This window comes from Rhineura floridana, chromosome 3 (genome assembly GCF_030035675.1).
Source record: "Rhineura floridana isolate rRhiFlo1 chromosome 3, rRhiFlo1.hap2, whole genome shotgun sequence".
NCBI lineage: Eukaryota > Metazoa > Chordata > Lepidosauria > Squamata > Rhineuridae > Rhineura > Rhineura floridana.
In genome coordinates, this window is record NC_084482.1 from 97,195,945 (window position 1) to 97,221,006 (window position 25,062).

The window sequence follows — 25,062 nt, forward strand, 5'->3', positions numbered from 1 at the left end:
TTCCTCTTTTTTCACTGAATTGTTTTATCCTGCTTTTGGTTTTAACATACAAAATTGATTTTGGCAATCTGAACTGTTTTTACTGTAATATGTTATAATAATGTTTTATTATGTGATGTATTTCATGATTTTTGTAAGGTGTTTTGAATATTATTTTTTAAATAATCTACCACATTTTTGCACAGGATTAATTCTTGGGCACTATGAAAATTCAGCCAGGGAATTCATAGCATGATTTGTTGTGAATATTTTTAAATGTGATGGTTTTCTTTAAATTTATATTGTGCACCATTATGGGGATGGGATAGAAAGTTGCCTAAATAAATACAATAAAATAGTAACACTTAAACTGCCATTTTGGTTTCCTTGATTTTTATTTATTTATTGCTAATATTTATACCCACATGTATACTGTATCACTAATATTCAAAGTGAGATTTAAGCAGCTTAGCTGTGAACAGGATTGCAACAAAAGCATCCTAAGATCACAGTAGCTGATATTTTCAAGAATGGAGACTTTTGCTACTAACACCACCAATACTTTAGCCCTCAGCATTTCCTCATTTCCACTCATACCAAGTTTCTCCTTTCCAAAAGTAGGAACATAGGAAGTTGCCTTCTGCTGATTCAGGTCATAAGGCCTATCGAGCTTAACTCTGTCTACACTGACAGGGTTTCAGGCAGGGGACATTTCCAGCCTGACCTGGCGATGCCAGGAACTGAACCTAGCATCTTCTTTCTGCTTGCAAAGCACATGGTCTGCCAGTGAGCTATAGGTGTTCCTTCTCCTAAGCAAATCTGGACAGAGTTCTACTCTCACTTAGCTCACTGGCAAAATGACCATGCCTGAGTTGAAGCTTTGTTTTTGGAAAAAATAGAGACCTACATTAATAGACACTGTACATTGCCTTTCACACATGCCAAAGTAGACCTTTTCAAACACCTTGGAGGAAAATTGCCAGTTACTTCTATCTATAATGATTTACCCAAATAAAACAAAAAGAAAGAGAGCAGTTATTACCACTAAACTGCTGTGGAAAATATGAGCAACTGACTTCTGTCCTCCTGGCCAGAGACAGCTGATTCTCATAGACCTTGTGTTGTCCCTTGTCAAAGACAGCATAGTTCGGGGCATGCAGAAAAAGAGGTGGCAGGTCTCTTTTGCTAGATATACTCAGTCTGACTAATGAGAAGCAGACTTATGGAGCTGGTTTGCCTTACTAACTCACATGCAAGACAGCACAAGGTTGAAAATTCCTGTATGTTAAATAATGCAAAACACCTAAATAAAAAAAAAAAAATCTGCTTCAATTCACATGACATTCGTCTAGTTAAAAACTGTTTTGAAAGTGTTTTCTATTAATATAGCAATTATAAAATACAATTTGCCACAGCAACTAATATTTGGGTTTTTTTTTAAAGGAAAGCATACCATATTCAATGAATATTATTCAGATCTCCCTGAATCCATTTGATTTTTTAAAATCTGACAACCACTGTTTGCTTAATATAAACAGCCTTTCTCCATTTGTATTGCTTTTCTATATGCCCGAGAGTCATGGGAGAGCAGTCAAGTACACAACCAAGAATCCCAAGGATTCTATCTGAAACTTGCCATCTCATTAAATGTCTTCCTTCTCTTCTTCAGCATTTCTTTTTTACAAAAATATTAAATTATTGCCATTTCTTCTCGCCAATCTCCTGAGCATGGCATTCTTCATCACTTGACCTTAGAGTCCTAAACCCCACAGCTACACCTAGTTTGCCATCCTGCCGTTTCAAAATTTTCAAGAAGTCTTTTACTCCTCACCAACAGACTCATTGCTAGACATGGAAAGACAAGATGTTGCTCACCTACTCAGGCTGGACTAACTGGCTGCTCCTGGCATCTCTGGTATTTAATTATCAATTCCGTTAAATTTGAAAACTCCTGAGCATACACTGAACCAACACTCTGCAGTTAAGTTACTTGTGCTAAAAATATGGATTTTGCTGGAGCTTTCCAAATTTTCACATCAAGAAATTAGGCATATTGAGATATTTCCTGCTCATCACCCCCCATTTTCCCATCTCAAATGCTCCATCAGCTCTCTCCCTATTGGATTCAGATTAGTATTGAACCAGCACTGGCCAACGGATACCATCCTTATGTAGGACTGACCACATGTGGATACTCACCATTATCAAATATGGTACCTGCAGTGAAGGAGAGCTCTGAGTCATGTTCAGCTTTGCAAGCATATAATGCTCTGGCTTTGCGGAATGGTGAACTGTGAAAATAACAACAAAATAATCAGTACAAAGTAAGTTTACTACATGTTTGTGTTTGCAGACTTAAGCATTTCCAAAACATTTTCAGTAAAAATTCATAAAAACTGTCACATGGCAAAATGTGGAGGTAAAAAGGTCAAAGAGAAAAAAAACCCAAGGTAACACGAGGCACGCACACACACACACACACACACACACACACACACACACACACACACACACACACACACAGAGACACACAGACACAGACACACACACACACACAGAGAGAGAGAGAGAGAGAGAGAGAGAGAGAGAGATTACACAGCCACGAGAGTGGCTGTATTCTATAGTCAGCATGGATTTTTTGCATTCCGCAATGTTAAATTGAAAATACCCCCATGCCATTCTGATGCTTCCCATAAGCTCATTTCAAAACAAAACCTTACAAAACTTATAGTCCTAAACTCAGAAACGCTTCCTTAACAACCCTCTAAATTATCATGGTGATACACAAAACAGTCAGAGAGAATCGAGAATTCAAAGTCTAAAAAGAGAGAGAGAAAAACCAGAACCCTTTCAGACTATTTTCTGTCAAGAGTTCTAATATTCTGTTGAAATTAATTAAAAATCAGCCATGTTCACAGAGTACCTATAATCCTATCACTAACCTTGCCCCATACTCTGACCTTCATCTTCTGCAGTTTAAAAGTTAAAAAAAATGCCTGGCTGATTTTTAATTAATTTAAGAAATGTTGCATTGAACTGAATGATAATATTGGGCATCCTCAATAAGAATAAACTGTCAGTGTTCTAAAAGCCAAACCCACAGCTGCTGGGCTTGCCTAATCAGGGGGCCACACCCACACCAGACTTTGATTTCACTTGAGACAGTCATGGCTACCCCCAAAGAATCCTGGGAAGTGTAGTTTGTGAAGGGTGCTGAGAGGAGACTCCTATTCCCCTGACACAGCTCCAGTGGCCAGAGTGGTTTAACAGTTTGCTGCTCTAATTGAAGCTCTGTGAGGGGAATAGGGCATCTCCTAGCAACTCTCAGCGCCCTTCACTAACTACACTTCCCAGGATTCTTTGGGAGAAGCCATGACTGTCTAAAGTGAAATAAAGGACTGGTGTGGATGTGGCCAGGGAGAACTTTAGTTTAAATTTGGGTGGGAGGCTACATGTGCTTGCTGTAGAATAAAAAGGTGGGGGAAACGCTTAAAAGCAATGATATTGTTCAGTGTTTTCCTTTTGGAAAGGAAAGGGGCCTCCCCTCTGCCCAGTGCCCACCCACCCAATTTCCTTCCCTCCCCCTCCCCTTCCTGCCCACCTCCTCCCCCCGCCCCTCCCCAAAGTCAGTTTCACCTATCCTAAGCATGATTGCACAGGACTAAATCCCACTGAACTCAAAAAGCATGCAAATGATCAAACCTGCCCTCTCTTCTTCCTCCCTCCTTTCCCACCTCCTCCCCCTTCCTCCACCCCTCCTTTCCCCTCCCTTTCCAATCCCCTCCTTTCCCTCCCCTCCCATGGTCAGTCTTCCCTATCCTAGGACTACAACCTGGAAGACCAGGGTTCAAATCCCCACATAGCCATGAAACTCACTGGGTGCCCTTGGGCAAGTCACTGCTTCTCAGCCTCAGAGGAAGGCAATGGTAAACCACCTCTGAATACCACTTACCATGAAAACCATATTCATGGGGTTGTCATAAGTCAGAATCGAATTGGAGGCAGTCCAATTTATTTTCAAGCATGATTGCATAGGAGTAAATCCCATTGAACTCAATAAGCATGCAAATGATCAAACCTGCCCTCCCCTCCTTCCTCCCATCACCCCCTTTTGCCCCTCCCCTCCCCTTTCCTTCACCCCTCCCCTTTCCTTCACCCTCCCCCTCCCCTTCCAAATCCCCTCCTTCTCCCTCCTACTCCTTCTGCTCCCCTCTCCCCTTTTTCTTTCCCTCTGTTCTCCCCTCCCCCTCCTCCTCCCCGTGGTCAGTTTTACCTATCCTAGCCATGATTGCACAGGAGTAAATCCCATTGAACTCAATAGGCATGCAAATGATCACACCTGCCTTTCCCCTCCTTCCCCTCTCTTCTCCCTTCTCCCTTCTTTCTCCCCTCCCCTCTTCCTTTTTTCTGCTCCCCTGCTCACTCCAGATCTCCCTCCCCATGGTCAGTTTCACCTATCCTAAGCATGATTGCAGGGCAGTAATTCCCACTGAACTCAATAAACATGCAAATGATCATTCCATTCTCAGGAAACTTGCACAGGATCCCATTTCTTACCTGCCGGATTAAAAAGCAGAGAAATTCACTAATAGGCAAGTAACCTTGCGGTTTGCCAACAGATATTTCTATCACACTTTAAAAATCAGGGAAATTGGGCAGCTATAGCGAATGCACCAGGGGAGCAGGAGACCTGAACTCCTTTCTGAGATATTGGACTGCCCTGCAAATTTGTCAATATGCAAACACAATTGATCTTTCACAGTCCAATCAACTTCCTTTGCAGCTTGGAAGAATTTGGTAACATGTGCCTCTGACCATATGGTGAGTGGTGCCAGCACCTGAAATCAGCCCAAATAATAGAAACAAGACATGTGCTGTGCTGATCTTGTTTTAGCAAGGAGGAAGCAACAATATTAAAACAGTTAATAATAGTTCAGATAGTCACTTTAAATATGTTTGATTTATTTTGCAATTTTAGTGAAGTTTCCTATAGGAAATAATTTTCTTTTGCTTCTGTTTCTGTGAATATGTGAAGTACAGCAACACTTTGCAACACTAAAAAAAAGCTCCAAAAACAATTGTGGAATAATGGTACTGACTATTCTGCAGAATAGTTTCCAGTAGACATGAGAAGTGTCTCAATTTGCCCCCCCAAAAAACAGTGGGAGGTGAAATATATTCTAGCAAATTTCTAGGTGTGGTCTATGTTTTTAATTGACCATGCCCACCTTTCCTTAAGTGGAGAAGTTTAAGCATTGTTGTTGTTGTTATGTGCCTTCAAGTCGATTACGGCTTATGGCGACCCTATGAATCAGCGACCTCCAAGGGCATCTGTCATGGACCACCCTGTTCAGATCTTGTAAATTCAGGTCTGTGGCTTCCTTTATGGAATCAATCAATCTCTTGTTTGGCCTTCCTCTTTTCCTACTCCCTTCTGTTTTTCCCAGCATTATGGTCTTTAGCAGGCTGAAAATATGTATCTTGGGCAGGCGAAGTTTTTTCCAACAGCTAGAGTCTTTGCCTAAGTAGCAACATATTGTAATGTCCGATTTTATATCCAACTGCAGTTTCAGATTCAACTGTTAATGCACCCAAAATAGAAATAGAGCATAACATCCAGTTTGAAACACAAAAGGCTATCTTCACCATATCACATTGACCAATAAAAAAGCTTTGAAATTAATAAAAATAATTTTGACACAGATTTCTAAGATGAATAATGAGAGAAATATAATTTTCTACGTTAGAATCTCTGTAGAAACAGTAGTAACACAGAAAAGAAGCAAAGTAAGAACAGCAACAAACATACAAAAATATAATTCCCTATCTTTCAAGATGGCAGGTGTTGCCACCACTCACCATATGCTCAGAGGCACGTTACCAAATTCTTCCAAGCTACACAGCAAGTGGATTGGACTGTGAAAGACCAACCCAAATTGTGTTTGCATTTTGACAAATTTGTAGGGCAGTCCAGTATCTCAGAAAGGAGATCAGGTCTCCTGCTCCCCTGGTGCATTCATTATAGCCACTCAATTTCCCTGCTTTTTAAAATTTGATAGAAATATCTGTGGGCTATAGGTACATTCTTAAACCGCAAGGATTTTTGCCTATTAGTGAATATAGATATATATATAGAGAGAGTGAGTGCTGGGGGGGGGCATGGAGATCATTTCCTTTCCAAAGCCATATTTCTTTATTTCAGATTTTTTGCTGAGAACATTACTGCAGCATTTGGGATCAAGGCATGCACATGGCTGCCCTATGAGACTGAGCAATACTATGTCAGAGGGTTTTGGAGAAGTTTGAAAAATGAATTAGAGATAGAAAAAGGGGGATCAACTCTACAGCGTCAGCTGGAAATATTTTTTGTGAATTGCTGATAAGATATGTTAACCAGAGGCCTGGTTCCTAGTTGAGGGTGATGTAGTCAGACTCTGCTAGCAATATTTCCTTGGCACAGTAAAACATTTGAACTGAGGATTTGTCGGTAATTTTTCTCTAGCTCAGTTCCAGAATTCCATGTGCTTAAACAGTGGATTGCAAACTTCTAACTCTGAGGAACTTTTTCCATCCTGATTTACCTGCTGTGGAACCTCCGTGCCTTAATTGCAGCCCTGCTAACCCAAATGTTACAGGAGCTTGAGAAATAAAGCTCAGGCAGTCTGGAGCAGTGGCTGCTAGTTTGAGTCCTAGGCATGCTCTTAGTGATCCCTTTCCCTACGGGAAGGAGTAGAAGAATGAGACATGTGTTCCCCATCGATGCTCCTTGTCCTACAGCAGTCGACTGTTACTGTTGCAACAGCTCTTGGACTTCTCCCAGTCTTAAGAGCTGGAGTGACAGAGATGGTGCCTGGATGAGGCACTGTGATTGGTGGAGCTGTGGCAACTTGGTGAGTCATAGCAGCTGTATAAACAGAAACAGAGTTTGGCCTTAGCGTAGGCTTTGTGAAAGTGGTGAATAAGGGTTTTAAAGCCATGAAACAAAGGCTGAGTATTTGGTTTTGCCTTCTAGCATGGGAGGGTTTGACAGCTACACTCTTCTCATAATTGAGACCCTTTATGATGATGAGTATGTTGAATGGGTATTCATAGAGGAATGGTCTTCTCAAGAAGCTGGAAAGGCAGAAAAAACTCTTCTCAATTGTTATGACTGAATTGACACAAAATGAATTCCAGTTGTTCCCTGATGTGAGAGGGTAGCACCTGATAAGTATCTAGCTCACAGATTTATTTATTACATTTATAAACCACTTTAAAAAAATTCAAGCAGCTTTCAGATTCTCTGATCATTTCCGGCCAACGTAGCCAGAGAAGTTAACACACAGGGAAAACTGGAATGGCTGAAAGTTGGCTTCTGCTGCCTTGGGGAACAAAGCTGTCTGTTTGCAATTTCTGCTTTTATCCCCCCCCCCCGCCACTTGGAGTACCAGAAGGGCTTCATAAATACCCTGCCTCCCTTTTAGCCTTGCCTTTTCAGTCACTGGAGGCAGGCCCTAACCCAGTACTGAATGCCCTTTTGCTTACAGGCCCAGAAATAATTCTCTCTTCACCAGAATAACTAAACCTATGTTTTAAAGGATGGCTGGGCAGTTCAGGGCACAAAGGCTTTATTGTTTTTTAATAAGTATGGACTAATTTTCTTAGTTTTCCATGGACTGACAAGTGTTCCACACTTTACTCCACCCATTTTCAATTTTCCCTTTAAATTCCTTAACATTTATTAATTTTGGAATTTGGTGACACAACAAAAACCAATTGAAGGAACTGTAATATTTTTTCTCCTTGCAGATTATCCATATGCATATGTGCACTAATACAGAACTTTTTTTTACTATTAGTGAAAAGTACAGTTGTTAAATTTTAGCTCCTTTTCAGTCTTTGAAAATTCTCTGCTTGTAAATGCATAAAGGGAAAAACAGATCACCTGGACAGTAGTGTAATTAATGCCAGAAAACTCAGATCAGGAGATCTGCAACAGAAGTTTGTTAAAGCAGCTAACAATACTTGCCTATTAACTTTAGCTGAAAAGAATCTCCAGCTAATTATCTATCAAGAGTTTTAGCCAACCCTGAGGAGAGCAGAGGAAAAGCAGAAACAATGTGGGAGCTAATGGGGGGCCCTCCCCTAGCTGCCATCACTGGAGTTTCTGAAGAACCATCTTGCCCTGAGGGGATCAGATGAGAAAAACACCTTGGGAACTGCCATCATCGAGCTTTAAGAATTTAAGAACTGGTGCCTGAATTTGCTTTTTTCCTCTTCCCTCCCTGCCCTTTCCCCTTGTGTATTGTGTTTTTTCAATGGTAAGCCTGTGGGTAGGGACTGTCTTGTATTAACTGATTTATGTACGCTACTCTGGAAGCCTTCTTGGCTGAAGAGTGGGGTATAGATAAATAAATAAATAAATGAAGTAAGGAAATCCAATGGGGGATTTATTTCTAATGCAAATAATATCTTTGGAGGAAAGATTTTCATCACTATAGCATGAGACAATATGGTTAAATTCCCCCTTCCTTCCCTACAGTGATCAAAATAATTATCACTTCCAGTGGATGCTATTTGCTTTTTAAATTTTTTTTAATGCAGGTTAACATCACATCTAGGTTGCTCCTTAGATTATCTGAACTGAGATTTAAGCTATGAAACAAGCCTAGTCTTTTTCTGACACTAATTAGTGATCCTTTTTCTTTGTATGAATTTTCAAGGATGGTCAAGAGCCTTAAACTTAACTGCTGCAGTTTCCCATTGATTAAATATGAAACCTGATGTTTCAGTGCATACAACCACTCAAACACATGGCATATCTGCAGAGAAAAACAATATTGTGAATAAACAGTAGGAAGAGGAAACTGCATACTGAGCATGCACAGTGATCTTTAACAAAGTCTTTAAATCCAAACTTAAGGAATGAAAGAAGACTAACCCACCTGGTTAGTCCAGATCACTCAAAGTCTAAAAATTGGGAAGTAACATTCAGAAGGAGGGAATTTCAGAAGCATACCTAGTTTTCAACAGCAGGCATTTTACTGAATATAACATTTGACAGAAAAATCTAGTCTGTAAAGGACCTGTGTTCATTGCAGGCTCCCCACCCCCTTTCCTGTTCAAACATTTACATCCAGGAAGAAAAGAAACATTTATACAGAATTTCTTCCTCATCCCACAAAATCTCTAATAGAATCTACCCACCAACAAAAGGGTATTCGATTTAGGATTCATATTTGAAGACGATATTAACAGTAAGGTAATGATCCAAAATAATATCTTGAAGCAACAAACACAATGCAGAAACATTACACATGAAAACCTTTTTAATTAGGTTTTTAAAACTTTTTAAATAGGTTTGTGTTATGACATTAACAAATGTGAACCTTGCATTTCAATTTTGACTGAGCTCTGTCCCATAAAGGTCCTCGTCATTCCCCTCTCTCTCCCCACAAGTGTTTAGAATCCAAAATTTTACTTATGCCACTGTTACCAATTGTGGCTTATGTGCTCTATCAAAGCAACATGTTGGACCGAATGGTCTGTCTAGATTTGCAGAGCACCACAAGGAAAGACAACAAAAAGGGGGAGAACCGCCACAAGACATTTAACACAGTTTAGGGAGCTAGTTCATAACCTATACCGTACATCACTGAGACGAGGAGACAATGAGAAGAAACACCGTTTGACAGACAAGAAAGAAAACAGCCGAGTTCCAGCTATTCAGGAAATCCTAAAACTGTATAGGAACACCCTGGGGGGATGGGGATCCCAGGGGAAGACAGTGCATTCTATGGTAATTAATACAAGTTACAATAGCAGCTTTGCAAAATAAATTGCTGCTGCCTAGTTCATTTTTTGGACTTCCAGTTGCTTTACTTTGCTTTACTCTCAGTGCATGGTGCTGCAGTGCCCTTCTTCTGTGCTGCAGTGCCCTTCATTATCAAGGATTATCAAGGACATTAATGAGCCCTAGATCTTTCTGATCAGTCTTTTAATTTTTTTTGCCTCTGAGCATGGCACGTGGCCAGGAAAGCACTCAGTCAAGTTTTGCCCATGTGACCTTGTATAGTTTATAGAAGAGTGAGAGATTCCCTCGCAACCCCCACCCTCAGAATGATACAGTTCCGATTATGTTACACCAGATGTAGCCTTGCATCAAAAACAAAATGTAACATTGCTATCTTATGGGGGAATTTGAGTTTGCTGATAATAAGGCTTGTGGGTAGCTTCCAGTTAGAATTACTGTACTCTGGGCAGAATGCATGCATCCTTTCTGCACACTTTTAATAAACTAATACGTCTGCCACACATCCCTGTTAAAAGAAAGGGATGGGGGGGGGGAGAGAGAGACAAAGAAGAAGAAGATTATTAGCTGATTATAGAGAGCTCCTGTTCAGGGTTAATTCCTGGAGAATTTTAACACATCACAACTTCATTGCTTAGCACCAATCTGAAAGAGCTGCATATGTTCCAAGGCTGTACAGGAGTCTTCGTTATATTGTGTTGCAGAGCAAGGATGGGTGTTGCCTTTTTGTTGTTGCATACAATGATTAATTTCCTATGACTGATGCCAGGTTCCAAGGCTGCCTGGGAACTCTGCCCCTGATCCACAGAGGTATCTGTGGCTGCTTAGTAGTAAATTGCATTCTGCACATAATCAGAGGAATGGACACTCTTACCTGGGAGTAAGCCCCATTGAACCGAGTAGACATGTATAGGACTGTGCTTGGAAAGCAAAGAAGAGTGTAATACTATTGACCTTTTGTAACTGCTTCCATCTCTTTGGCTTAATGAGTCTGAATTGAGGTCAATTAGTTTTTGAATGTCTGCAAACAGTCAATATATATTTACACATATTTGATGTATCTCAGGTCATAAATATCACAACCTGCCCTCCACCCAAACCCTGTATTTTCACCGACACAGCAGAATCTGAAAGAAAGGGAAGCTGGACTGTAGTCAAATGCCAGGTTTAAAAAATACAGAATGCCTTTTTATCTGCAGTTCTTCATAACTGGGGAATGGTAATGAAAGCTTACGTGCTGCAGAAATGGTTTTAGCAAGTATCAAGCAAGTCCAGCAATTTGGCAAAAATAAAACAAAGTCAACCACAATTGAAGAGAATTCTCCAAAAATGTGTGGAACTTCAGGTGTGATAACTGGAAAGCTAAGAAAGGCAATGTTTAGGCGCTCAACCCACTGCTCCTCTGGGGGTCATGGAATGTTTAAAAGTTTCCTCTCCTGATGTCTGAAGGCAGCTGAGGGGCTGGGACAATCTAGTAAGGAAAAGAAGCTGGGCCACAGTGAGGAAGCAAGACAGGGAAAAAGAAGCTAGTAAACTTAAAATATGATGGCAGCAATGTAAGCAAGCAAAACAAAACCCTCAAACCTGCAACAGACCTGATGGGGGATGAGTCGCTGGACGTAGAGGAGGTGGGCATAGGGCTGGATGGTGCAGAGAACATAGGCCAGGACGGTGAAAGGGGTGATGTTGGACTTGGATTCTGAGGGCTGCAAGACAGAACCGGATAACTCATCAAGAAACAGGAAACCATAACACAGACAGATACACACACTTAAGGCATGATGTAACAATAACGGGCGCTTGGAAACTTTTCATGACATCAGAAGGAAGTCTAAAGGGCAGAGCTTGGAAAAGTTACTTTTTTGAACTAGAACTCCCATCAACCTCAGCCAGCATGGCCACTGGATTGGGCTGATGGGAGTTGTAGTTCAAAAAAGTAACTTTTCCAAGCTCTGAGGGGAAGTACTGGGAACTCTGGAAAATTGTTCCAAGGCTTGAGGCATTTATCTGCATGCACGCAAACACAAGTGTCAGGCATCTCCATGACCCCTGTTCGGTGTTTACCTGACTGGCAAGCTTCTTTCTTTGCTGCATTCATTATTAGCATTCCAAACTACCAAGGCCATCTCACTTCATGCAGTTGTTTGTATTTTTATGTTCCTAAACAACATCCACAACTTTGTTTCAGTTTGATGTGATGCTATGTGCATCATGGAAGTGATTTCCTGTTTACATTCATGAGTAAATTAGTCTTGCATGCTGGAAACCCAAATGAGTACTTTATTCAATGGATCACAAGGAAGAAGAGTTAGTGTTGTCTCTTCCACTCCAAATGGAATGCTAGTAAGATGAGAAAACCACCCAACCCCCTCACAATAAATCAGATAGATCAGAACTAAATTGAGAAATGAAAAACTGAATTTACATTGAGGTGATTTTAATTAAAAGTACATTTTACATGCCTTCTATGATGACCCAATCTTGATAATACAATGCGCTTCTCATATGGAAGGGGAACACATTTGAGTACAATTTCTAATACACAGATTGCTTCTGCACACAATCAACAAATTTCTGCCAGTGCAGATATAGAACCTGTTCTTTACAGTCCATTGATATCTACTATCAGAAATCTAATTTGGGGATTCTAATATGGACTGATCTGCTGTGGTGCCTAATCAGGGATAATATAGTTAATGTCCAAGTAATAAAGACTGCTTGTCACTAATGGACACAATATTGTGCATAGAGAAATGTCTGAAATCCCTTTCCCTCAAAAATACCATTCCAATTTGGGGAGGGTGGTTCTGAGTTACCTGGTTCTGGTTCCAGAGCAACATCAATGTGTTAGTTTTCTGCCATTCATTCAGTTTGGATTTCTATAAAGAGTGCTGCACATGCTCAGTATAGTCCTAATATGGCTTCCTATTCCTACCATTCATTTGCTATCTTTTTTCCCTTACAGGTAAACCATACACAGGGAACAATTATATACAGTAACACACCGCTTTGCTTTTATTCAATAGCAGTTAAATTAGAGCTCTTCTATAGGCCCCGCTGAGGCATATAAGGAAAAACAGATCAATCAGAAACAGCGTGCCAGAAAGGCAAGACTGGTCTCACATTTTCATGAGGAAGAGAATACGTGAAAGGTATGTGAAAGGAGAAAGTTCAGAACATTTCCTCTTTTATCTAAACATTTAAAGGTAAAAAAAAAAAGCTCAGAATTCAATCCCTCACATCCTGAGTCTATTTTTTTAGAAGTTTAGGTTATTTATTTATTTATTTATTTAATTTTATTTATATACCACCCCATAGCCAAAGCTCTCTGGGCGGTTTACAATATATATGATACAACACACTGAATGGTCATTCATTCAATTTATATCCTGCTGTTCCTCCCTAACAGAATGCTGGAGTTGCATAAATAACTTTCTGCAGTCAGTCCCTTGACAAGCATTTGGATGAGAATCTCTTTACTTGGACTGGGGTGAAACTAAAAAACTGGCCTAGCTTTTCTGGCATTAATTACTCATGGGTGTGCCTTACCTGGAACAGGTGGTAAGATAGCATGAAATGGAAGGAACTGTGTATGCCTCATTCTGAAATTAATTATAGAAATTCTCAAAGAGAATCAGAAGGCAGACCAGGCTGAATATGGGAAAACAGGAAGTTGCCTAATACCACTGGTCTGTCTAGACCAGTAATGTCTATACTGACTGGCAGCAGCTTTCTAGGGTTTCAGACACTGGTATTTTCCTGCATAACCTGCTAATACTGGGGATTAAACCTGGGACTTTCTGCATGTAGAGCATGTGCTCTACCAGTGAATACCACCAGTCCTTCTCCTGGTGCATGGAGGACAAGTGAATCTGAATAAGAAAAATATATCCACTCCCTAGGTGTAAAAAGAAGTGTGCTTCTAGTGTAAAAAAAATGTTCTGTTGCTTCCAAAGGTTTGTTTTGCTCACAGTAAATCAAAATCTAAAACGGTATCTTGAGTTGTTTTGATATCAATATTATTTAAGTTCTTTGATTGTATCACATAATGTGGGATTGGTTTACTGGTAGAGTGATTAAGCCCTTACAAGAGAAACAAGGTATTTTCTTTCGCTGTTAGGACTGAACACAGAGAATGTGCACTGTACTGAATTAAGTTAATTTCACGGTGTTGCTATGTACTTGGCACTTATAGCTTAGGGCTCCATCAGAAAAAGCGCTGGGAGAGAAGGCAAGAAGAGTATGATGCCCATGCTGTTGAAGATCTACCAAATAATCTGACTTGGGCAGCCAGATTAACTAATAACCTTTCTTTCAAGTTCGAGGAAGCCAGAACTCCAGAACATTGGTTGACGCACAGACTTTCCCAACCTGGTGTCCTCCAGATGTTTTAGACTGTAACTCTGATCAGCCCATCACGAAATCAGTTTATACATGTTTTTAGCTGGAAGGTCCCCCGCAAAATGGTTTGTGCATTTTCCATATGGATCTATGAGGCTGGTGAAGGCTGATTTTCAAGGAAGAGATGTGGCATAGTGTGAAGATGGAGGAAACATTTTTTTAAAAAAACACCGCAAAGAGTCACCAAACCAGAGTTAACACTCTAGTTAATACTGTGTTGAGAAAGCTACCAGTAAGCTATGTTTATGGGAAGTTAACACAGCAAAGTACACATTAACGCAATAATTTAAGGTGCACTTATATCACCAGTTGATAATGAATTTAAGCAAGTTTATTTAAAAAGGACAAATGACTCAAATAGACATTTCCAAATATTGCACACTCCCTGTTAACAGAGGCCAGAAACTGCAGCCTTTTTTTCTTATCAGAGTTTTTTGTTTGGGCTGCGTTCAAATACTTTGCTGTGAAAGCAGTATGTAAATATGCACAGAAAGCTTAGCTATTTAATTCTGAATAATGTTTAACCCACAAAATTATTATCTTAGGAAAATCAACAGTTACTTAGAAACATATTTTAGTTAAAGGATATAATCAAGATTTAACCCCTTTTCAAAATCTTGGATTTTTGTTTTGCACAGAATCATTTTTAGTTTGAGGGAATAATGTATCTTTCTGTATTCACAAAGCACACCCACACATGCACATGTTCCCATTCACCCATCTTTCTTTCTCTATGAGAAAATCAAAGTGACCAAATCCCATGTTGGAATTCTCATTTACTCCCAGTAAGGGATGTTTCTTACTATATGGCAACTAAAATTGCCTCCATGTTGCAAGCAGTTCATATGTACCAGATTTCTAAGCAAATAAGCCTCCATCATGTCTTCACATCACCATATGTGGGCACTTGGCATCCCAGTTGATGACAAACCATTCATTGATAGTCAATCTAGTTGGCAAGACCAATCAATATGAAGGGCTCATCAAATGAGATAGACACCACATGGAGATAGTTGCAAATATGTCCAGGCCAAACCTACTTACCTTCATTAGTTATTTTGAATGTTGAAATGTGGCTCAGATCCCCACTGCTTCTTGGGAACAATTTTGTATTGTTTCATTGCTATTCTTTTCAGTAGCATTTTCCTCCTCCTCCTTTGCCTGCACAGGCCTCTGCCTCATTTGTGAAAACTGCCACTTGATCTTACTGGTGATATCACAATGCTATATCTGATGTAATCTCATCAGGAGTGCTTGTAAACCCAATCTAAGGAGATTAAATGGCAATGTGGGCAAATGAGTCTACTGTCCTCAAGGGCAAAGAGGAGTAAATGAAATGGTTATCATACCAGAAGGACAAAAAGATACAAAACAGAATCAAATGCAAGATATGCTAATCACTTTTTTCAGTAATGTGTGGCTGCATCAAATATATCACCAGTGAATCATATAAAAAAATTAGAACTTTTGGATCCGCCTTAGAACCTCTTTTATGAATGGGCACAACTATACTTACTCCCCAACCCTGAGGCGTTTTCCCATGATGGTTTATATAGGTAAACATTTTAGCAAAAACTGGGGACCACCAGGCAGGATTTGATCTAAACAATTCTGCCGGAAGCATATCCTCCCCGGCGCATTTTTTTACTGGGAGAGAGTTAATCAAAATATATATTTCATCTGGGGTTACAGGATCCCATTCAGGGCAGGAGGAGAGCAGTAAAAAGTCTGTATTATGGGGAATATCTAGAGTTAGCCTGGTGGTAGACTGACTGAAAAGAGAAATGTATGTACCATTGTGATGAGGTAATTTTATCAATGTAGCCGTTACCCCCTTTTATCACTAAGGCCCCAAATCTTGCTAAGTTCTTTTCCAGGGTTGCCAAGCCTAAGCTCCATCCACAACTGGCGTGTGTGCTTATCCTTTTTAGAACGCAGCAAATTTTTATACTCTCTACGGAGATGTATGTTAGAAATTTTCTAAAGAGTCCACTTTCCTTAATTTCCTTATAGCTCTTAGTAGGATACGTTTGTAAGCAGTGCACTGCTCATCACACCAACCATGATTTGGCTGTCTAACTGAGTGGGAGCTAACCACAAGAGGCATGATATCTTCCACTATTTTGTTAAAATGTTCCAGAGGATCTGAGGAAGACAAGAGTTGATCTCTTAAAGTTAATATCCTAGGGGAGCTTAAAAATAGATTTATTCTTTCTTGAACCTTCCCATTCCATTCTCTTCCCCAAAATCTGGTAACACGTGTGGGTAAAATTAAGAGACAAAATTCCTAAGAGCTTCAGATGAAACCAGAATTTTATCCACGGCTTTCAACACTGTAGAAGTGCTTGCATTGCTTCACTCCAAACACCCCAGGTGTCCTTTTGCTCAGATTTCTTAGGAATCGGAAGCCAATGTGGTACCACTGTTTCCAATTTACATCAGATTCATTTGTCCTATATTGGAGTCCAAAAAACCAGCAACAAATCCCTCAGTGGGTCGTGTGCAAGGAATTGGTGGCTTCATTCCAATTTTCTTGTGGGAAAGTATCCCTATCGTAAGAATCAACATCATAATTTGGCATGAAGAGAACATTCTTGACCAGATTAGAACAGTCTTTCATGGAGGTCAGATTTTTTGCGGGCTGAAACTGTTTCAAGTCTGGGCTGTTCTAGACAGCTTTAATATCTGTTTCATACAAATATAGTGTGGACATAAGGTAGCAGTATGTGTGTATGAATACTGCACTGAATTTTCACAAGCACTTTGAATATTAAGGGGTGTCTTTCAGGGGTCACAACATATTTTTCCAAAGACCTCAATTGTCTACCTCTTTGTTCCTGACATAAAATCTTCACAGTCCCAACAAACTGCTGCTGTGATACCTGTTTTTAAAACAAAAAAAGCATCTTCCCCCACCTGAACAAGTAAACTAACTACAACTAGTAAGATTTAGCTACGACAACAATACTGAGGGAAAACTAAGCTAATTCAGAGTAAGAACCATTCCTATTCGGAACACATTTTTGTCAGTTTGAATTAGCTTTGTCCACAGTGGCATAAGCATAAAGCACAATCTGGAGGTGACAGGATGACATAGCAGACGCTGATTGGACTGCAAAGTCTCTGTCTCTTAAGTAGCACCGCAGTACCACCATCTTAATACCAAGTATCACGAAGACAAATCTGAGTGTCCAGGTGTGTGTAAGGAGTGTACCTGAGAGGGAAACAGAAAAGCGTGGCAGTGTAGTGAACATTTTCCCCTTTTGAACTTTAAGGTGTTTGCTTTGTGCCAATGGTTGGCTGGAAACTATGGGTATGGTTGGGAACGGCTGAGAGTGATGTTAGTATGTAGGAGAGCACTAAGAATGTGTCTGGGAGACAACACTGTGGAGGGAAGCATATGTGCAGCTTCTACCTTGGTGATTTTGTTTAGCTGCTAATGATATTTTAAATGTGTGTAATTTTTATTACATTTTTGTGTTTGATTTTTAACTGTATTTTTAATGTTTAAAAGAATACATTATTTCATTGCTAATGATGCTACTTGAAATTTGGATCTTTACTGCATTTTTATATTTGAGTTTGATCTGTAATGTTTTGATATTCTGTAATGTATTTCTGATGTTTTAAGATCTGCTGTAAACTACAGAGATTTTTCTGAATATAAAGCAGTATAAACATGGCATATAAATTAAATAAAGAAATACACAAATAATGGGTGTGGGTGTGGAGGGTTCTTTGCAGCCTAGAAATAAGGCTGTGAAGTTGTGGCCATTTCAGCTCAGTTTCAGTTAAAATCAAGTGGTACTTATTTCTAAACTGTTACCTCATCTAATGTGCTGAAGTGGAGATATATCCGTGTGCATTTATGAGAAGTGAGCAAGGATAACATTTCCCTCCCACATAGTGAGGCACTGATATTTGCCCAGGAGCTTTTGCTTTGTGATGTGTGTGTGTCTGACAGTCATAATTAGCAGAGGATTAGAGACACATCTGCATAGCACATTTGTTCATGCTTTGTATTGTGTATTGATCTGTTGAATGAATGTCAAGGATGGGGGTTCAAAAATCCTCTTGCCAGGTCGCCAACTGTGACAACCTCCCCCCACCCTCAGTTTTCTGTGAACTGCAGAGAACACAGGGAAAGGAACTTGCCTCTATCGCTACTACCATTATGATTAGCAGAAGCATTGCTTGCACTGCTTCTGCTTCCTGTAAAAGCTGAATGGAAAATGAAACAAGCCCCCCCCCTTTCCAGAGTTCTCTTGCATGTACAGTGTTTGGGAGAAGATCAGGGTCTTGTTTTACCTTGTGTGGGGTTCAGAGGAAACAAAAGCTACACAAGCATCCTGAGAGAAGTGATGAAAAAACCTGCTTGTCCTCTGCACATAACTTGGTAACTTGGGGGAGGCATTGAGTCTTTTTGAGAAGACTGAAATAACAAGAGTTTTCTGAACAAGGGTGAATATATGTCTCCCTTCCCTTCCCCTAAAAAAGAAAGGAATACTATAGTGTTAGAGAATGAATGCTACACCAGCAACACTCCTTGGACTTGGCAAGCTGGAATATGTTAATAGCATGGACATCCCCATCTGCGCTAGAGATAAGTGAGATGGACCGGCATTGGCTAGAACACCAGCACCAAATGGCTTGTGGGAGATGCAGTCTCTCATCCAACAAATAATATTCTAGTTCACACATAACGCTTTTGGGAGATTGATCAGCCAGGGATTCATTGCACTGTTAAGATCATTCTCCTGCAATAGTAAGGCACACTCTCATCTATTAGTAGCAATATGTATGTTACAGTATGACTCTTAAACCTCTACTTAAAAATGCAAAGTCTGCAACTTCTTTACTTTGAAGAATGAACCAACCTGTGTGTGTGCTTTCTAGAAGTACATATAATCCTCTAGAAACATGTGTAAGTAAGTTCTCAGGAATTCATGTGTAAGTTAACTCTTTCAGATTATGACTGTGTCCACCTCAGCTCTGATCTGCTGCTGACACTGAGGTAACAAAGAGTGCAAGTTTTCACTGTATGCATCTTGTTTTGTGACACTCTTTGTGCTTCAACATTGTCACTGAAAAAGTACAAGGGCCTGCTCTAACTGGTGTGGACCCAAACCTCATTTTGCCCTTCCTGGCTATTGTCCTGTATTCCTTTACTTTCCTTTTGTTTCCATAATGAATACGTACCACTGCTTCTGACTCCATTTACCCAAATACTTTGCTAATTTCATATTCTAGCAGAAATTAAAATCAGCACCTTTAGTGGAGTAGGGATGGATACACAGGTGCAGTTGAGAAAATACAGTATTTTTAATTTTTAAAAAAGCCCGACTATACAATTTCTGTGAGATAGCAGCACGTGTAAAAGAAATTGTGAAAACCTATTTCTGCAATGGTGACTGACAAAATTAGATTAAATGTGACAAGAGTGTTGAAGCTGCATTTACATCAATTGACTGCAAAGAGGACATTATAGGTGGAATTCTTCTTGAGTTCAGGAAGAATCTCTTTATTTAAGAACATAAGAAGAGCCCTGCAAGGATCAGTCAATGGGCTGCTCTAATTCAGCATTCTGCTTCCCCCCACAGTGGCCAATCAGATACCACCATGAAGGCACAAGGAGGACATGAGGGCAATAGCCATCTTCCAACTCTTCACTTCTCCAGCATCTGGTATGAGGTACAAAGCTGTTCTATAAAAAGAACTACTTTAGTAATTCAAATTGTCACAAGAATCACATACAAAAATCAGAGAAATACACTCTAGAAGTGTTTATACAAAGAATATCATCTCCCTAACTCATCCCTCCTCTCCATTTTATTGCAAAAAAAAGTCATACAAAAAGAAATATGTCATATCAAAACTTGTTGATTTGATCCTGCTTTTTCAATGATTTCATTAGAAGAAACCAACACCAGCACCAACACTAAAAGTCCTTGGCTTACTTAAACTTACACTGGACATGCATCAACACTTTAACAAGTCAAAAGTAAGAGACTTGCACATACTGTGCAGTGCCTGGTTATGAGTAACTACATAGCTATTTTAATCCCAGCATATCCTATGGGCCACACCATCCCTTCCCATAAGATACCAAAGGTAGAGAGCACTTAAGGCATGCACACACTTCTACAGAAGCCTATTTCTGCCCTCTAATGGAAAGAACGTGCTATTTCCACTCAAGTGCAAGCCCCCTTTACTGAATGAGAGCGCAGAGGCCTTCCTTCTTTTACCTTATTTTCATTTGGAAGTTTGGATGCTTCTCTCCTCCCTGGACAAAAAGGGCATTGGGGGAGGGGGAAAACACTATCTGCACTGAGTCCTAAACTACATACACAAAACAGGGTGGGGGATCCACAAAGGCAGCAACAGGTATAAATATATTACTGGGAGAGGAACCTTTGAAGACAGGCGGCCACCTCATGACAGCAGCTGCAATACAAGCTGAAGTGACAAATTAGTTGGCTCTACAACGTCCTCAAGGAAAATATAACCTGCTAGCCTAGTTTGGATTCTTTATGTATATTATTACCTAACAGGGCAGATAAGGCCAGCAGAAAACTCCCAAGCTAAGCGTATAAACTTAATCATGCTAAGAATTATGGTGAGCTAAGCTGTTTTTTAGCTTTTTTTTTTTAGTTACCATATTGACCAAGATCAGTGACAATGTTGAAGCACAAAGAGTGTCACAAAACAAGATGCATACAGTGAAAACTTGCACTCTTTGTTACCTCAGTGTCAGCAGCAGATCAGAGCTGAGGTGGACACAGTCATAATCTGAAAGAGTTAACTTACATATTGCACCCCGTAAGGTAGACAATCTGATCTTATGCAGCACACTGAATGCAGCTCTCTCTTTGATGATTTAATCAAGCAGATTGGTCAGGAACTGACGTAAAAACATAAATGTATAGCATAACTTTCCGAAGAGCTTCACATATATTTTCTCAGTAATCTGTATAAACAGCCCTGTAAAGTAGGCCAAGCATGATGTACATGGTGCTGCTCCTAATTTATTATTGATTGACTGATTTATTATTTGATTTATATCCCATCCTATCTCCCAGCAGGAGCTCAGGGTAGCAAACAAAAGCACTAAAACCACTTTAAAACATCATAAAAACAGACCTTAAAATGCATTAAAACAAAACAACTTTAAAAACATTTTAAATGTGGGGCTGCCTTTGAAGACAGTTCGGAAAGTGCAGCTTGTGCAAAATGCAGCGGCCAGATTGGTAACAGGGACCAGATGGTCCGAACATATAAAACCGATTCTGGCCCGCTTGCATTGGCTGCCTGTATGTTTCCGAGCTCAATTCATGGTGCTGGTTTTGACCTATAAAGCCTTACACGGCTTGGGACCACAATACCTGATGGAACGTCTCTCCCGATACAAACCCACCCGTACACTACATTCAAGATCAAAGGCCCTCCTCTGGGTGCCTACTCCAAAGGAAGCTCGGAGGGTGGCAACAAGGAAGAGGGCCTTCTCAGTGGTGGCCCCCAAATTATGAAATGACCTGTCTGATGAGGTGCGCCTGGCACCAACACTGTTATCTTTTCAGCGCCAGGTCAAGACTTTCCTCTTCTCCCAGGCATTTTAGCATGTGTTTTAAATTGTTTTTATATTGTTTTGAATTTTAAAATTGTGTTTTAAATTGTTTTTAAAATATGTGTTTTAAATTGTATATTTGTTTTAATGTTTTTGATTGCTGTAAACTGCCCAGAGAGCTTCATCTATGGGGCAGTATACAAGTGCAATAAATAAATAAATAAATACATATTTTTTAAAAGCTTTAAAGATCTGAAAACGGGGTTAAAATATTGTTTTGAAAAAAGGTTTAAAAAACACATTAAAAAGCAATTACAACACAGACGCAGATTGGGATAGGTCTCAACTTAAAAGGCTTGTTGAAAGAGGAAAGTCTTCAATAGGTGCTGAAAAGGTAGCAGAGATGGAGCCTGTCTAATATTCAAGGGGAGGGAATTCCACAGGGTAGGTGCCGCCACACTAAAGGTCTGTTTCCTGTGTTGTGCATAACGGACCTCCTGAACAGATGGTATCTGCAGGAGGACCTCACCTGCAGAGTGTAGTGATCGACTGGGCATATAAGGGGTAAGACGGTCTTTCAGATATCCTGGTCCCAAGCTGTATAGAGCTTTATACACTAAAACTAGAACCTTGAACTTGGCCCGGTAGGAAATGGGCAGCCAGAGCAATTCTTTCAGCAATGGGGTGACATGTTGGCGATACCCTGCCCCAGTGAGCAGTCTCACTGCTGCATTTTGCACCAGGTACAACTTCTGGACCAGCCTCAAGGGCACCCCACATTGCAGTAATCCAGCCTGGAGGTTACCAGTGCATGGACAACAGTGGTCAGGCTATCCCGGTCCAGAAACGGCCGCAGCTGTCTTATCAGCCACAGCTGGTAAAAGACACTCCTAGCCACTGAGGTCACCTGGGCCTCTAGCGACAAAGATGGATCCAAGAGCACACCCAGACTACGAACCTGCTCTTTCAGAGGGAGTACGACCCCATCCAAAGTAGGCAACTGACCAATTATTCAAACTCAGAAACCACCAACCCACAGTGCCTCCATCTTGCTAGGATTCAGGCTCAGTTTATTGGCCCTCATCCAGCCCACCACCGAGTCCAGGCACTGGTCCAGGGCTTGCACAGCCTCTCCCGATTCAGATGTTATGGAGAAATAGGGCTGGGAATCGTCAGCATACTGTTGACACCTTGCCACAAATCTCCTAATGACTGCTCCCAAGGGCTTCATAAAGATGTTAAACAGCATGGGGACAAGATGGTACCCTGCAGCACTCCACAGCACAACTGCCAGGGGGCCGAAAGGCAGTCACCCAATGTTATTCTCTGAGACCAACCTTGGAGATAGGATCGGAACCACTGTAAAACAGTGCCTCCAATACCCATCTCACCAAGTCGGCCCAGAAGGATACCACGGTCAATGGTATCAAAAGCCGCTGAGAGATCAAGTAAGAATAACAGGGTTGCACTCCCCCTGTACTTCTCCTGATAAAGATCATCCATCAGGGCGACCAAGATCGATTCAGTCCCATAACCAGGATTGAACCCAGACTCGGATGGGTCAAGATAATCTGTTTCATCCAAGAATACTTGCAATTGCTGAGCCACAACCCTCTCAATCACCTTCCCTAAAAAGGGGGTATTTGCAACCGGCCGGTAGTTGTCACAAACCAATGGGTCCAGGGTGGGCTTTTTCAGGAGTGGCTGGATCACCACCTCTTTCAAGGTGGCTGGAACCACTCCCTCCCACAATGATGCATTGACCACACCCTGGATCCATTTGGTCAAACCCTCTCAGCAGGCTTTAATAAGCCAAGAAGCTCCACTGGACGGCTACTTGAGGATGTGATGGAGGCAGAGAAGTGGGCCTTCTTTGCCGCCCTCACCGCCACACAGTAGACACAGTTATGATGTTTTACTTGTGCCCAATCAGCCTCACAGCATGTCTTTCACCACTTGCACTCTAGCTGTCGTCTAGCCTGTTTCATTGCCCTTAGCTCACTGGTGTACCAAGGGGCAAACTAGTCTGCACAATGCTGGAGAGGGTGCTCTGGGGCAACCATGTCAAGAGCCCGACGCGTCTCGCTGTTCCACAGCATGACAAGAGCTTTAACAGTTTCACCTGCTCTATATACTGGGAACTCCCCCAGGGCATTCAGGAATCCAGTGGATTCCATTAGGCTCCCGGGGCGGACCATCTTAATCTGCCCACCACCCTGCAGGGAAGGATCAGAGCCATAAATCTAAACTTCCCCAGGAAGTGATCTGACCATGACAACGGGGTGACATCCAACCCTCCTATCTCCAGACCATGCCTTCCTCCATCTGGAGCAAAAACCAAGCCGAGGGTGTGCCCTGCCCTATGTGTTGGGCAGGTGACAACTTCAGACAGCCCCATGGTCATTATGGAGGCAATGAAGTCTCAAGCCAGGACACTAGAGGCAGCATCAGCATGGACATTGAAATTACCCAGCACTATCGTTCTGGGCTCCTCCAACACCACAGCCAAGACGGCCTCTACCAGCTCGGTCAGACAAGCTGTCAGGCAGCAGGGTAGATGGCACACCAGCAGCCACCCTAGTTTACTGTCTCCTCGGCCCAACACCAGGTGCAGGCCCTCACAGCCAGCTCCAGGACAGAGTGGTTTCCTGGTGACAGAGATGGAAGTTCTGTAGATCACAGCAACTCCTCCCCCCCCCCATCCCTGCAGCCTGTGCTGGTGTTGCACCGAGTATCCAGGTGGGCAAAGCTGGGTCATATCAACTCCTCCCAGCTCACCCACCCAGGGCTCAGTAATGCACACCAAATCAGCACCTTCATCCACAATCAAATCATGGATGAGAGTGGTCTTACTGTGTACCGATCTGGCGTTGAACAACAACACACACAGGCCAGTGGGCATAGCAGATGAGCAATGAGGAACCCATCCATGAGAGGAGTGGCAGCAAGGAACAAGGCGCAGACAGCCTTGCCCTTGTCTTCTATAGCAATTCACCACATCCTCATGGCTATGTTTTCCTCTACCTGTGATCACTGAAACTAGAGTCGCATCCCCCATGTTCCTCCATACTAAGACTCCTCCTAAACACCTGATATGGACACAATACAAACCCACCAACAAAAGCTGCCAGAGCCAATTATCCCAGTAGGCCTCTGAGAGAATTGGGAAGAGTCACACTCATTCAAACTTTTTCACACAGGGCCCATCTACTCCCCCTCCTGTCTCACACCCAGGGAGGGCCAACCTTCTGCCAGTTACAGACTCTCATTCTGAAGGCATCTGGTGACTTTCTCCTATCATTCAGTTCACTGCACAGGCTATCACCCT

At 41.3% G+C, this 25,062-nt stretch overlaps 1 protein-coding gene across 5 annotated transcripts in view; it reads right to left on the reverse strand.

The window, feature by feature from the left end:
* The window catches only part of ARHGAP26 (Rho GTPase activating protein 26), a 421,406-nt gene that overhangs the window by 11,847 nt on the left and 384,497 nt on the right, over positions 1–25,062 (reverse strand). For all 5 annotated transcript variants that reach the window (XM_061616981.1, XM_061616982.1, XM_061616980.1 and 2 more), the window contains exons 21-22: positions 11,365–11,475; positions 2,179–2,270 (exon numbers count right to left, since the gene is read on the reverse strand). In XM_061616981.1, the coding sequence (XP_061472965.1) occupies positions 2,179–2,270; positions 11,365–11,475 (203 nt within the window). The remainder of the gene's footprint in view (positions 1–2,178; positions 2,271–11,364; positions 11,476–25,062) is intronic.